Source organism: Rhagoletis zephyria, unplaced genomic scaffold, assembly GCF_001687245.7.
Source record: "Rhagoletis zephyria isolate East Lansing unplaced genomic scaffold, Rhagoletis_zephyria_1.1 Rzeph_scaffold_00916, whole genome shotgun sequence".
NCBI lineage: Eukaryota > Metazoa > Arthropoda > Insecta > Diptera > Tephritidae > Rhagoletis > Rhagoletis zephyria.
This window is the reverse complement of record NW_016158000.1, coordinates 46,886-63,779: the sequence shown is the minus strand read 5'-3', so window position 1 is coordinate 63,779 and position 16,894 is coordinate 46,886. Positions and strand designations below refer to the sequence as shown.

General features: G+C 37.3%; 1 protein-coding gene across 1 annotated transcript; it reads left to right on the top strand.

Annotated features, from left to right (window-relative positions):
• The first annotated feature begins 6,167 nt into the window (after positions 1–6,167).
• On the top strand, positions 6,168–8,550 carry esg (escargot). Its single transcript, XM_017614882.1, has one exon. It carries the CDS (start codon positions 6,523–6,525, stop codon positions 8,278–8,280), a length of 1,758 nt encoding a protein of 585 aa, XP_017470371.1. The 5' UTR covers positions 6,168–6,522; the 3' UTR covers positions 8,281–8,550.
• Positions 8,551–16,894: the final 8,344 nt, after the last annotated feature.

Sequence of the window (16,894 nt, the reverse complement as noted above, 5' to 3'; positions counted from 1 at the left end):
GGTAAGGAAAAAAATATACTTTAGGGGGGGTAAAATTTTGTTTCTGCCCTTATCATGCGAACGCGACTTCAAAGCTTAAAAAGACATAAGAACGAAAAGTGAAGCTTCTCAAGACAAAAATAATGACATATCAATTTTAAAAATCGGCCGTCAAATAACCAAGTTACAACGAAAAAACCATTTCGGCTGTATTTCGGAGGGGTAAAAAAAAAAAAAAAATTTTTCCAGAACCCTCTCAACATAATCTTTAAATTTAGGGGCGGACATTAGCAACTTTTTTTTTTTGTATGGGGACCGACCCAGTCTAGTATACATATATACAAATACACCATTGAGTTTGACCGGCGGGTAGGTATCTCGCTTGAAGAAGAGATCTATCTTATTTGAGTCTTCTTGCATTTTGAGTGACGCCAAATTAGGACCACGGTGGTTCCTTCTGAAGAAGAGAGGTCATATGTGTACAGTAACGATAAGATAGGACTGAATAAATATACAGTAGTTAACTGGAAGTCTAGTTTTAATTTTATAAAGTAATCCATCGAAAAAATATTGAAATATTGAGGAAGGCAGCAGGACAATATTTTCCTTAGTCGAAGGCAGAGTAAATATTTTCAGCAAGCCTCTGGACTCATTCAACATGTGCTGTGTTTTTTCTGAGGCCAACATTTTAAGAAAGAAAAATTCTATGTTTTCGGAGATTGGTCGATAGGATTCTACTTTATCAGCACAATTTCCAGCTTTCGGTCCCGTAATGAGTACAGCATTAAGAAAGTAAGTCAAAAGTTAGACCCACTTTTGTTGATTGCTTAAGTAATTGGCTGGCAATGAGAACATAGTCGGGGGCTTTTTTCCGGCTTAACCTGTCAATTGCTGTTTGTATTTCTTCTTTATTAATTTTTTTGTGTAGGTTTGGCAGAAAAACTGCCATTGAGGACGAATAAAATAGTGGATTGATTAGAATAAAAGTCTAAACAAGAGCTAGACGTCAATTCCGAGGGTACAATGCCTTTAGCCACGCTGAAATTAAACCGAGTGGGTATCTTGTTTTTATCTTTTGGTCAGTATATAGATTTTCCGGACGGGAGCGGAAATGAATTGATATTTCTGATAGAAGCTTATGGTTGTCGTTCTTCAGAAGTAATAATGTGAAAGCACTATGTAGAAGGTGTGCTTTGCATTGTATTCGCCTCCGGCTATGAACCTATTACCATGTAAATTGAAAAGCCTTTCGTATTCCGCAGTACTGATAGTGTATTTGGGTGGACTAAAACACTGTCATTCTTTGTGCTTTGACTTGGGTTCTTGGGATTTTATCTAAATGCATAGCATTTGCTGATAGCAAAGCTACTTTTTCAGTTGCATTTAACCATGTTAATAACATCACCTTTGGTTGTGTTGTGATCTACTTGTGACTTTTTCTTAAGATCTCTTACTTCGGGCATTTGTAGTGCATTCCTGTAAGGATCTGAACTGATTTATTTTTCTTCGGCACGAGCTGGTCGATTGTTTGCAGACCTGAGTATGTTGTGGGTTTGAAACTGGAAGTTTGTGGTGGTACAGCAGACCGAGCTTTTCAATCTTTGTCAGAATAGTTTCCCCGGTTTTTGCTTCGTATGCCGTCCTTTTATCATCTTCACTTTCATCTTCCGGGTCCTATCTTGGCAACTAGATTTCTTCTATACCGGAGTCATCTGGAGTTACATCATATATTGGTTATCGTCCACAATCTCTTGAGATACCAAAGGCCTGCCGTCACTATTTTCCTTGCCTAAACCTTCTAACCTCTGACGAATGTATGTATTCTTGCTGTTCCTCAGGATCAAGTGCACTACGTTGTCGTGGAGTTAGTTATTCAATATCTTCCATTTTTACTTTTGTAAATTTTTTTTTTCGTTGGGAATCACTTGGCAATGAAAATCCATATCTCTTCAGTCTCAAAGTTCGCACTACATAAATTCAAGTAAATATCAGAGAGTACTTTTTAGCCTTTTTTTTGGGTTATTAAGGGTTGGTATGGGTCTGATATTTTTTTTTAGGTCATAAACTAAATATTTCAGGGACGTTTGCAGGGCAAATCCCAATTCGGGACACCCTAATGTATATTGATTTTTCAATAGAAATCTACCTTAGCAGTAGCTTTTAATGCTAAAGTATGTACATAGTTCATAAATATCCAGGTTAATGAGACTAGTAGGCACTTGAAATAAATATGCCTCTGAGTTTATACATAGATAAATCGTATGTACTTTCAATTAAGCCAAACTTGTAAAAATATAAACCATTTAGTGTATATAATAAACACAATGAAACAAAGAGCGCACTAAGAGCGACAGGTAAATTGCTGCTCATGCGATGTCAAGGAAGATTGACGTAAGAGTTAAACCACTGGAAATATGACAATTAAGAGCGCACATAAATTAAGAGCATTGTTTTTCATAATAAGGAACAACGGAATTCGAACAGCTTCTTACTAAGAATAAGAGAAGCCTTGTTAAAAAAAAGAGAAGTAAAGTATATAGCAAATATGTACCTAAATATGTATATAAGTACAAATACATAAAAATAAAAATATAACTAGTGGAATAATAGTACTTTTACGAAAATTGATAGCAATCAAAGGATTTCTGCGTATAGTAAGTTTATGAAGAAAATAAATGAACAAAAATAAAAAGAAAGATTTGATTAATATTATTTATGGTTATAAATTCGGCGTTTATGACATCGCAGTGGTTTCCGAAGTATATATTCAAACTTGATGGTAATTCAAAGTTCCAAGGCCCATAGAGTTCTAACGGGTGATTTTTTTGAGGTTAGGNCGAACCGAACACTGATTTTGGTAATAAAATTCAATGATTTGCAAGCGTTGCTCGTTAGTAAGTCTATTCATGATGAAATGTCAAAGCATACTGAGCATCTTTCTCTTTGACACCATGTCTGAAATCCCACGTGATCTGTCAAATACTAATGCATGAAAATCCTAACCTCAAAAAAATCACCCGTTACAGATCTGGAAAATTTTTACTTTATTGATAAATCTCTTAAATAACAAAAAAGGTAGTCTAAAAAATTTTGTAGCTGAATAACAGATTTGCCAGTTAGAAATATTTATATGCTGGCCCACAGATATATTAAAAAACTGATCGTCAATATGAGAAGCCTACTGCATATCCGCACTAGAAGAAAATTCAGTTAATTACTTGAAACAAACTCAAAATTTATTCTAACAAATAAAATTTTTGCATTGTTTCTACGTTAACTTCGTACAATGACTGCAAATATGCATTTCCTTAAAAAAAAAAAAAATGCATTGAGGTTCGTTTTTACTTTTACAAAAGTATTTAGTGACTAGATTCAAATCCGTTTTCACTTTTTTTGGCCGCTGTAGTCACATTATGCGCAGCACTGCTGCCCTTGTAATTGCTGCCTTAATATAAGTAGTTCATTGGCATGTAGCGCAGTTTAAAAGACATAGTGAACAGACATCATGCTAGGGAAAACGACCCTCTAGGCTGTATACCATAGACATCTGCTCCGCCGCCATGTACCCTCTTGGATACATTAGTTTAGCAAATGTTTCATTCCAATATTTTTCCAAAATAGAAATTTACCTAAAAAATTTTTTTCTAAAAAATATTTTCTAAAAAAAAACTATTTTATCCAAATATTATCTACTAAATATTTAAATTTTTTTTCTAAAAAAATATTTTCTGAACAAAAAACTATTTTATCCAAATATTATCTACTAAATATTTTAATTAAATGAAATTTAACCAAATTTGCGTTGCCCTTTTACCAAAAAAATAAATATATTTTTCCTAATAAAAGTACTGCTTCCAAAGCATATTCTATTCTCCAAAAAAAACATTTTTTCAGTTTCGTTTAATGTTTGGTATGTTATAATTTTGTTTGAATAATTTTTTTTAATAAACACATCGCTCATTTCACTTCAATAGTGTCATAATGCAAAAACTACAAAAATTGCAGATATGACGGCCACCTCTTCTTCTATGTTGTGTAACAATTTTGTAGCTGTATCGGCTACCAGTATCTCACTCGAATAAAATACATGTATATGTTCAATTTTTCTATGGGAGTATGTATGTATATGGAAATTAAAAACCTTAAAACCGTTTTTCTACATTTGTACATATTTATAATTCTAAGTAAACATTCTTTTCTCAAAACAAATTTATTTCTTCACAAAACAACATATTTTCCGAAAACATAATTAATATTTCCCTAAAACCTAATTAATTTTAGCACAAAAAAATTCCAAACAATAATTTCCCAAAAGCTATATTTACTTTATACTACTATAAAACATTATTGGAGAATCTGCGTAACAGACCTTTTCTTAATATTTGGTTTTCTAATAGTGCACTATTTTATAGCTAAATACACTCCTTCATCGAAAATAGGAACCAGCTTTAGAGAAATCCGATTAATTTGAAATACTAATAAAACAAATTTAAGTACACCGCAAATATATTCTGAGCGTTCAGAATATATGAGTCCGAAAGGAGTTCTAGCTAAGTAGGAAGTATGAGTTTAAAAAAAAATAAAAATTGTTTACTCTTATATGAATCTTTTAGGACTCTGAAATGAGGACTCCTTAAGGACTCATTTATGATTCCAAATGTTTGCTGGGTATTCGATTTTGTGAAGTCAAAAATATTCGACAAAAAATTTATAAATTAACAAACAAAAACCTATATAAATTCTTGTGCCCTACACCGAAGTTCCCTTACATGTCAGCGCGTTAATTACGCACCTACAAACATCGAGGCTAAGCATGCAACAAACAGCGAGAAACGAATAACGCACCACACAATGAGCAACACCTGCCTGCCGCCGCTATGCGCAGTTGTTTTTAGACTACCACAATAAGCAATTCCACACCAACCAGGTGCCTATCCGCAACTCAGCCAGCTGAAAGAGTCACATTGTAGAGCCTAGCATGCGCGAGTTGCTTGTAGCTGCTCGCCACAGATCCTTACGACAGCAGCTACGACAAACGAATAAATGAGCACCTATCTATGTACCGAAGGTACGAGCGATGAAGACGAGCGCCACTCAAGCGGAAATAATAAAAACCCGATATTTAATATAGGAATATGCCGCGAGTTGGTGGTGTAGCACTACAACGGGGTTGCTGAAGAGCAGAAGAATAAGTAGCAGCAGAGCGCGCAAATAGAGGAAACATGCAACTTATTAGCATAAGCAGAGCATGAGAAGCCGCCTAGCTTTGAAAATTAAGAGCAAAAATCTCGTAACCTCAATGAAAAGTCTCTCTATTGAATATTTATATACTTACTCGCAGGAAATATACTCTGTATATAAATGCAAGCGCAACACCAACAACAATACAGACAAACGAATTAATTTTAGTGTATTGTCTAACAATCTGATTGGCGCAACGCACGTGTACGCTAAGCCATCACGCGCTGGTGGTAGTATGCAGCATTGTTGTTTGACCATACGGCTCGGCGGCACGCGGCCAGAGTCAGAGCCAAAGCCACCCAAGCCAATATAGTAAACGGAGCAGTCAGCGCGCCAGCCAGCCAGCCAGCCAGCAAAGCAGCCAACACTTCCATATAGCTTTGGTAAGCCGGCGCATTGAAAACAGGTTTTCATATAACGGCTTTGCAAGCGGCAACGATTGGTGGTTGTGCGACTGTTTGGAGAATTGTTGTTGCCGCTGGCTTGTATAGACTCTTGACGGTTGACTGCTGCCCGTTTGGTGCTACAACAGCTATTAGTGGCGATAGTGGTGGTGGTGGTGATGTTGGTCGTTGGCCGGTGGTTGTTGTGTGTGCGGCATGTAAATAAAGCTGATGCGCTTGTGGACACAATAAGTGGCTAACTGGTGGTGAGCAGGATTTGGCTGAGCGTGAGTGTGGTACTGCGGCACTCCCGTGCTTCGCCGCTGGTTAATCACTCTCGCAGTATAAAGTTGCGCGATTGGACCTGGTGAGCGCGCGCTGCATATCCTCTCAACAGCAGCTCTTTGAGCGCAAATCCGGGCTCGAACAGCAAAGAGTGGCTGCGACCAGCAACCACCACAATTGGACGCGAGATATGTATGAGCTGGCTTGAGAGTGGATTGAGCGCGCAACGTATAAAAACGAGGATGCGTGGCGGCTCAGCACAGTTCTTCGTTGCTGCTGCTTGAGTTTGTTTGTCTTCGATTGAATGCCACGCATGCCAACACGATTTGGTAGTTTGTAGAATAAAATAACCGTATATATGCAAAGACAATTCTAAAACCGTGTACAATCGGCATACGAAAACCGAATGCAATAAATCGACGCGTAAGCGCGTTAAAGTGTTTAAAAAATTGAAATAAAAAACTTTGGTTCCCACGGGAATGTGCACGAACGTGAAAACGTAAAAATTTAATAAACTGAATTTTCAAAAAAAAAAAAATAATAATAAATTTTTTTAAACAGACACTAATAAGTGAAAAGTTACAGTGTAACAGCAAAAAAATAAAAAAAGTTACAAAACAACAAAACCGCCAAAATGCACACAGTCGAGGATATGTTGGGCGAGAAAAACTACAGCAAGTGTCCATTGAAGAAACGCCCGATCAACTATCAATTCGAAGAGGACAGCTCCACGGACATAGGCGACGTGAAAATGTCCATCGCCGAAATTGCCGCGCACAGCATTGACGATCACCCAGATCAGCCAGAAAATTTGAGCCTCAAGAAACGCGCCTACGACCAGGATGACTTCGCCGCCAAAACCGTCTCAAACGCACAGACCACCATCACGCCGCATGACGAGCTCATTAACGTCAGCGATTGCTGTGAGGATGAGGGTGTCGATGTCGATCACACAGATGACGAAGACGCCTCCATGGATATGCTGGACGATGAGGATGAAGAGGAGGAAATCATCGACTGCGTTAAGATTGAAGAGCAAAACGATGCTGACGCGAATACCACACAAGCTGCCGCTTTGGCAGCCGCTGCGGCTGTCGCAGCAGCCTCCGTTGTTGTGCCTAAGCCCACATATGCCAAGTATGGCCTACAGCCATGGAATTTCCACATGTCACCCTACACTGCCGAATTCTATCGCACTATCAATCACCCACACTTGGCACAACAGATCTCACCGCTGCGCGGCGACTTGCTCTCGCCCAGCTCACCTTCAGCCGACTCGTTGGGTTCGTTATCGCCGCCACCCCACTACCTGCATGGTCGCGCCAATTCAGTGTCGCCGCCTGTGCGCTCCGAAATCATACATCGGCCGATTGGCGTGCGACAACTGCCACAACAAACGCCATCCCAGCATCAACACCAACACCAACACCACCAGCACCGTTTCATGCCTTACCCACTGCCCAATGCGGCCACCGCCGCCGCCGCTGCAGCAGCAGCCGCTTATCACTCGCAACACGCAACGCATCATTCGGTGGGCTATCCGACGCCGCTGAGTTATCCGCACCATCACCCGCATGCGCCGATCTCACCCACCTACTCGGAGTCCTCGTACTACTCAATGCGCTCAATCACACCCGAGCCGCATTGCTCTGCGCTGCCTGAGGATTTGTCGCTGAAGCACAGCATGCTGCAAAAGTCGTCGCCACAAAAAGCGCACAGCAGAAGCGATCACCACGCCTGTGAGAAACGTGATGCTAGCTTGGGACACAGCAGCTCAACGCCCAGCACGCCCACATCCTCGTCAAAGAAGGACAAGTCGGCGCCGCCGCGCTATCAATGTCCCGACTGCCAGAAATCCTACTCCACCTTCTCCGGCCTCACCAAGCACCAACAATTTCATTGTCCCGCTGCCGAAGGTAATCAGGTGAAGAAGTCGTTCAGTTGCAAGGACTGCGATAAGACCTACGTTTCGCTGGGTGCGCTCAAGATGCATATACGCACCCATACGCTGCCGTGCAAGTGCAACATCTGCGGCAAGGCATTCTCACGCCCCTGGCTGCTGCAGGGCCACATACGCACACACACCGGCGAGAAGCCCTTCAGCTGCCAGCACTGCCATCGCGCCTTTGCCGATCGTTCCAATCTGCGCGCTCATCTGCAGACGCACTCCGACATCAAGAAGTACTCGTGCGGTAACTGTTCGAAGACCTTCTCACGCATGTCCCTGCTGACGAAACACTCCGAGGGCGGGTGTCCTGGTAGCAGCGTAAGCGCGGCGAATAGTAGCGGCGGTAACAGCAGCAGCGGCAGCAGTTGTGCCAGCGCGCTGGTAGCTGATTCGATGGCGTCCGCGCATGAGCTGCACAATTATCCAGTCTTTGTGGAGCACTAGAGTGCAGAGCGAAGAGCAGAGAAGTGTAAATAAAGTGCAAAGCTAAGTTAGAGCTGCGCGGCCAAGCCGAGTCTGCCATGTTCCACCAAAAATTAGTTCCTAGTTCGAAACCACCCACCACCACCAGCCATCCATCAGCAAGCAAGAAAAATTAATAGCTCCTGCATACGCAAGCTTCAGCGCGCACGTCTATCAAACTACCATTCTAAATGAGTAGCTAACGCAGGCGCGAGCGTATGTAGCCAACCACCTCCCCCGCCTCACTCCCAAAAACAAAAAAAAAAAAGACCAGTGTGCGCATTGTAGCCCAGAAAATTTCAAGCACAACAAAATTTCAGTACCTCTAGTCAGCTCAAAAACATATTGATAACTTTGAAAAAAGGTATCTAATGACAAAACTATTTTTACTACTAACAGTTAACACAACAACAAACTATTGTAAAAAGGCCTTGCATTTACCACAAATTTTAGCTCAACTACAACTATAACTTTACTGTTAAGCGCAAATTTTAAAAGCCTCGAAACTACTTTTTTATTGTAAAATATTGATAAGCAACTATAATAGCTTGTAGAATTTGTAAAAATTGTGAAAAATTTGTAAAATAGTAGTTTTAGTTAATTTTTAGTGGTTAATATAAAAATTTGTACATTTCTCAAATGGAAAGCATTTTGTAGAAGGAAAGTTTGTCGTTTAAGCGCAGCTATTTTAAAGCAACTATACATATAAAAAAATATTTTTGGAAAATATTTTTTTTTATAAAAAATTTTTCAAAATATATTTTTCACGAAAATACGTTTAAGCGCAGCTATTTTAAAGCAATTATACATATAAAAAAATATTTTTGGAAAATATTTTTTTTTATAAAAAATTTTCAAAATATATTTTTTACGAAAATACGTTTAAGCGCAGCTATTTTAAAGCAGTTGTTTAATTAAATATTTTTGGAAAATATTTTTTTAGTAAAAATATTTTTGGAAAATATATTTTTAACGAAAATATTTTTGAAAAATTTATTTTTTACTAAAAATATTTTTGGAAAATATTTACGCCTATTTTTGTAATAAGTACATATTTACATGAAAAGCTACATACTTTTGAATATTAGCCATTAGTCGCATTTAGGCAAAAAATATTTTTATAAGCAATTTTTGTAAAGTAATATTTAAGGGTGAACAAATTATAAGAAATTATTTATTGAAGAATGGTTGAAGCGTAATATGCAAATATTTTTAAAAAATACACAAGAAAATATTTTTACAAAATGGATGAGTTTTTATTTAAATTTGGAGTTTTGGCAGTACATAAATATGTAAGCATGAGCAATCAATCAAAAATTACATTTTCAGCAAAACATTTGACATGCAGTGGCGAAAATATATCTATGTAAATCGGTACGCGGGATTTTGAGATTTTTTTTTGCTTTATTCAATTTTTGTTATTTTTTTATTAAAGTGTGTTCATTATCAGACTTTTGTTTCATCAAAATTTCGAGCTTTTTAATTAGACTTCTTAGTAACATTTTAAGTGTGCGGTTTTATATCTCATTCCAAATTTAGTACAATAAAGTGCAAATTTGAAGTAGCTAGGATTTGTTGCTAATTTTTGTTATTTCTTTTGTTGAAGGTGATGCTCATTTTTTACACACATAACAAATTTATCGAACATACTTCCCAACCTAATAAACATTGGGCTTGGTTAACAATTCGAAAATTATTGGAAAACCAATCTTTTTTTCGAGCCTCACCTTCGATAACTAATGTGGAATAGATAAGTATTCGATTCGAGAGCTAGGCCATTCTCCAACGGAACCTTCGTTATCCAATGAATTTTTCCTTCGCTATGAATTCGAAATCCAGCCCATTACCACATTGAAAATTGAATTAAGAGTGATTGTCTTATATTTACCTTCGAAAATGAGCTAGATTTCTCTTCCTCTCTTGTTACAATGGTTTTTATTTATTTTTTCCGAACCCATCTCGAATGTATTGCCAATACACAATGAACGTTGGACAAGCAAGGTTGGTTATGAGTTCGTTCTCAGTTCGATATGCATATTGGATATCGAAGGTAATTTTCGAATGTTCGCCAAAATATTTATAGGGTTTGTATGGAAAAAATGCTCCACCTCTTTTGGCACTATCGATAAAATATCAGTTATAGAAGTATAGCTAGGCTCTAGAGAGAATCAGGGCCAGGTTATTACACTAAGATTTAAAACGGTGGTGGAAATCAGCTTCTATGCGGGCAAAGCTCTTTCAAACTTTCTGTACTAAATGTATACAAAACTTGATAGAGCTTTGCATGCGGGCAGTTCGGTGCCCTTCCCCGAGTTAAAGGAATTCATATTAATTTTTTAGAGGAACTCAGAATATAAGATTTTCTTCCGTTACCTATATTCAGAAAAGCTCTCAAGGATTGATATAGTTTTCTCGCGCGATGTCTTCGCTTACAGTTTTTTCCATCTTTCCAATCGCATTGAAAATGTGACGTTTGGGGCATTAAATATATCACTTGCACATTTTCCACATTAACCATGATCTAACTAATTTTGGCAAGCGTTTAAGGTCGTTGTCATGTAAGTTAAGCGAAACAAATTGTATCTCTAGGAGGGAAATTTTCCTTATATATCCTATTAATGAAGAAGAGCATTTTCAGTCGTTTATTAAAAAATTTCCTCAATTATTTATTTACTACCATCGCTGACCAAAGTTATGAAGTTGGCTGGTCGCAAAATAATACACGTTTTTAAGATGCATATGTTTTAGTCCTTATGTCGTACTTAATTGCACTTAGAAGTAGGGACTTTATGAGAAGAGACTCGCTAGCTAAGTTTTATGTCAAGCTGAAATGTCGTCTCCAGGACATTAGGTATATTTAAATGACTATGAAAACATTGTCTTTTCAACTTTGGACTCCTCGATACCGCGATCCAAAAAAAAAAGAATTTTACTATTTAAATTAGTAACCTCATTCTAACACCAAGTATAAAAACGACAAGTACGAATATTGTGCCTTCAGTTTATTACAACACTGAATGTGGGCGCAGAGACTCGATGAATTTTAGAATAGATCCCGGTGGCAGGAGGTGGAGTAAATGCTTTTCTCTTGGCTATATATGTCCCTAGAGCCTCTCCATTCTTCGTGAAACGGCCTGGCCCTCCAGGAGAAAGTGCAATGGTGTCTCTGTGGCGGAGTGTGACCAGGTCCTCAAATTATACAAGTAACTGTAATAATTCTAAGCCTCTCCTGGTGCAGGTTTATAAGTAGGCTGTATCTCCTTGTATTGTACCCTCCAAAAAGCTTTTGGCTTGAGGATGTCCTGTGATGTTACGAAAATGCAATGTCCTCAGTTTGCTTTTTTCCTCTTTAAGCGCCTCTTTTATCGTACTTAGATCCACCGAAAAGATGGGGCTCCGGTTATATCCTTCGACTACCATGTACTCTGGTACCCATATTGGTTGGATAGTATTGCCACCAGCAAGGGCAATAAGCTTATCGACTCTCTCCAGCTGAAAAGTATACTTCGTTTCTATGAAGTTTAATCTCTGCGTATATATTGATGGCATAAACTTTCTCTTGGAAGATGCTTGGGTTCCCAAGGATATTGATATTGACAGCTTCAGTCTAGGGCCATATATACATGGTCCAATACTCTCAGGAGTCTTAGAGCCGCCCGTGTATCACTGTAGAGTGCTCCTCTGGATGTGTCGCTCCAAAATAGAGGTAATCCTGGTCGCCTTGTTGTATATATTGGCCTTTAGGTTTATTTCTAAGACTACTACCCTGTGCATATCATCTCTGGGGAACAGGAATAGTGGCAGCTGGGAGCTTAACTAGCGCATGTAGAAAGAGAAATTCGTAATTTTTATACATAGAAGCTTAGTGGCATTGATTTTGTAATATTTATTATGCAGATAATCCTTTGCTGATTCAAAAGAAATACTCCGGAGCTGAGTTTTAAAAATGGATGTTATAATAAAAAATACCATATATTTAGGTTTCGCGCGATAACTGCAAAGCTTCTTGGAAATCTGCTACGCATAAATATTTATGCCAAGTTCACACGTGTCTCAAATTCAGCGACATAATTACTTATAATACATACTTCCAGTCTCACCCACATTTTTCCTACAAAAAATAATTAACACAAAAATTCATAAGCGTATATGCAAATGTGTTATTGAATTTTGTCAAGAAAATATCGTAAATTACGGTTCAATACACTTCAACGCTTCGATTTAAATGAAACACATATGGGCTACAACTATAACGCACACTTACACACCTACACATACATTTATTTATGTATGTAGTACATATATACAAGAACGTATATATATGTATATTAGACTGTGGCAAATTAAACGACTTTTTTTAAATTTTTGCCGCAACTTTTTTATTAAACATTTAAATATAACTAATAGAAATAACAACAACAACAACTCTAGTAGAGTGGGTGCAAGTTTGGAGTAGCTCAGTAGAACTTACCGTTGATGTTTTCCAATTATTTTGTTGGCGGTGACGACGGTCATTTTCTTCCATAAAAAGTGTGTTCGATGACTAGTTTATATGAACAAAATTTTGAGTAAAACTTAAACAAAAAAAATGGCAAAAATCAACGGCTCCAGCAACTTCTAGCCTGCGTCAACTTTACTAGAATTGAATGGGCTGGAAGATTATTCCTTTTGTTTAGCGGAAGAAACATTTTTTTCATAACTGAAAAAATAAAGATTGGAGGCTAAAATTTTGCGCAGCAATCTTTTTGTGACCGACAATGAAATTTTCATATGTGAAAGAAAGAAAAAGATTTCGTTTTATTTGACATAGTGTAATGTAACGTATACATACATTAGGATGGTCCTTAAAAAATCAAAATATCGATTTTTTCAGTCCCACCCTTTCAATCGGTAACACCATGGTCACATATATCACATATAAATTTTGGTCCTGATTGAACTCAGTTAAGGCGTGTCACAATGGGGTCCAAGGCCAGATGCTCCATGAAGACTCAAAAAATTAAAATATTTTTTTTTTTTTTTAATACCCAAAATCGATACGACTAAAGTCGAAGATATCACACAAAAATTTTGGTCCCGATTGGATTCGGTTAAGACGTCGTCTTCATAGGGTAAGCTGTATTTTAACCCCTGTGCGCCACGCCTTAACCGTCTCCAATCGGGACCAAAATTTATATGTGATATCTTCGACTATAATAGCATAGACGATGGGGGGGGTAGAAGCTAAGGGAATCTGATGTAAAAATTTGCTTCTTACATTTAAGGACCACCCTAGTATACATACATATAAACATATGTATACTAGGGTGCCCAACGCAAATTTATTTTTTTAAATCCATAAATAATTCCAAGACCCGACCACCTAATTTTCTTCCTTTTATGAGAAATATTATTACACATTTTTAGAGACTTTTTAAAAAAATTTTAGAGGTCGCGACTTGTCATTTTGGCTGTACAGCTGTGTTCGAAAATATAGTGCCGCTGGATCATACCTATCAAAATAGAAACTCTACAGTTGTCAGCTAAAGAACATTAGGGTTCATCACCAAACAAATTTTGAGTTTTTTTTTTTACCGGAATTATAAAATGTATTATATTTTAAGACAGCCGCCAAAATATGAAAACTATTGAGATTTACGTGATCTAGACCGATTTGAAAATACCTCCAAAAATTTCATTATTTCGAATCCGTTTATAAAATTTTTTTAACATTTTTATGCAGACTTTTCAAGGTTAAACACTTTTATCAGCTGAGGCGATTTTTAGAAAATTTTGTTTAAAAACAATTTTATTTATAAAAAATTAGCTCACGTAAATCTTAATAGTAAGAAATTTCATATTTGCTATGGAAAAACAGTACTTATCCAAATATTTTTTGATTGTGGAGAGCGATGCACCCTAATGTTCATACATACATATGTATGCAAATCAATGATGTGGATATCTCCAAATACTCGTAAATACTCATAAATGGGTGCGCTAAACTCATTAACGAATCGTAAGAGTTATGAAAATATTCAAAACAGAAAAAAGGAAAAATAAAAGAATTGAAAAAAAAAATCCGGTCATAACTAATAAAACAAACAAATCCAGAAAGATCGGCACATGTGTTGCAGATCGCAAATCACAATGGGGAAGATCAGCAACAGCTTTGCAGCAACATACCTACCATACATACATACATATGTAGTAGGTGGAGTTGAGCCGGTGCGCGGTCAGAGTGTGCGACGCGACGACAAGCGGCACGACTACAATTGTTGCCAAATTAGATCATCAGCACCGAAAACGGTTGGAAGAAAATCAAAACAAATAATGCAAAATTCACGTGTTGACGACACATCACCGTAAGGCAGTAGTTAGCAGCCAACAGGCGCATTAGCAGCAGAACATACAACAACACCAGCAGCCGCAAGGCAGTGCAGTGGTGAAGGCAGCAGTCGGAGGCGGCGCTTCAAATGGGTCGACGCTGCTGGGCTACAGAACGGCCGCGGCGCCATTAAAATGCACGCATCGCTCTGTCTGTGTTGGCTTATGGGTCTGCTTGCGCAAACTAGCGATTTGCTCGTAATTTGGCAGCAACTAAAAAATACTACGTAGGAACGCAAGTAAGTTGGAGTTGGCGTGAGAGGGCGCGGACGCGAACGCGGGCGCTAGCAACCGTTTAGGCTGCCTCTATTTGCTTAGGAGGGCACTCTTTAATGCGACTGAGGAGGCTATGGCGAATCTGAGACACACTTTGTTTTTGTGTTTTTTTTTTTTGTTATAGTTTTGTTATAGTTTTGGGTTTTTGCGCTTTTGCTTGCACTTTTTTGACTTGTTCCCTTTTTGTGGAATAAATTTTCGAAACACTCTATTTGTTGTTGCTATTGTAATTTTAATGCTTTAGAAACTTTTTCGTGACGAAATAAGCATGAATTGTGTGCGAACCGAACGAGTTCACTTGCGCTGGCGCTGGAGCTGGCGTTGACGCTGTGATTGTGGCTGTCGTTGGCTCGTTGGCGTTTGCATTTATTTTGCACTGACTATTATCACCAGCTGATCTATGCAATGGGTTTTTGGAAAGTTTTTCACCGCGTTGGTGTAATGGTAAACAGCACGAACAACAATAACAACAACAAGCGAAATTTATAAATAAAATTAAAATTAAACGAGATCACAAAAAGGCAGCAAGAAAACAATGCAGTGATGCACAAACTTACATACATACATACATATGCACATATACTTATGCACACAGTCATGTAACGGTTGATTTTCTTTATAAATTTGCATATTCATAAAAGCACAAAACGTCAGCGCACGCGCTATCGTTTAGGCTAAAGGCAGGCGAATAAAAAGTAAGGAGGCGGTTGACGGTGTGGATCGGATATGCTGTGACAGATTCTACGGTTCTGAAACGAAGTACATATTGGATTTATAAGTAGTATTGGTGGCTCGGACGACTTCCATTGACTGCGAATTAGAGGTGTCTAGCTATGTAGTTTTCTGACAAGTAATGGCGTTTTTTTTATTTTACCGAAGAATGTTGCCTTCTCATTGCGTTCTTGGCACAAACACAAAAAAAAGTAAAGTAAATACATAAATACATCTGATTTTGCTTAAGGTTATATTTTTTGTCTTTTTCCTATCCAAGATCCCTACGTCCACCCCTGTTCGTTCTTATTACATTTATGTTATTCTGTTTTTTTTTATCTTCATTTTTATCTTTATACTCTATCGATAATAAAATCGATAGCAACATCCAACAAAATATCGATAACAAAACCGATAAAAATATCAATAACAAAATAGATGACAAATTCGATAAAAATTTCGATAGCAAAATCGATAAATAATCGATAACAAATGCGATAAACCATCGATAGCAAAAGTCGCTCAGAAAATTTATAAAAAATACGTATAACAAAATCGATAAAAATATCGATAATAAAATCGATAAATGATAGCTAAAAGAATCAATAAAAATATCGATAACAAACTCGATAAATGATCGACAAAAAAAATCGATAAATAATCGATAATAAAATCGATAACAAGATCAATAAATAATCGATAACAAATTCGATAAAACTATGGATAACAAAATCTATAGCAATGTCGCTAATAAAGCCAATAACAATATCGATACAAAATATCGATAACAAATTCGTTAAAAATATCGATTACAAAATCGATAAAAAACATCGATTATTTTATCGATTAGTTCCGAAAATATCAATAGCAAAATCGATAACAACATCGATAAAAATTTCGATAACAAACCCGATAAAAATATCGATTATTATATCGATTAGTCCCGAGTAATCCCGAAAATTACTAAAATCCCATCTCCATATATATCCTTTTATCTATAATTACCTATATTTTAATTTTTATTCCTCTGTCTTCATCTTTATTTTTATCGGTATCCTCATCTTCATCTTTTTCTTTATATATATCTTTGTTTTAATTTTTATGCTTGTAATTTTCTTTATTTACATATTCCTCTTCACCATTGCCCATATATAAGTGTTTAAAATTTACGTGGTCTTAATTTGTGCCTTTATGTTTACGCATCTTTGTTATACCCGAGCGCACTTGTGCACAAGGGTATATT

Coding starts and splice junctions, on each gene's coding strand:
- esg (XM_017614882.1), top strand. CDS start 6,523: ATGCACACAGTCGAGGATATGTTGGGCGAGAAAAACTACAGCAAGTGT.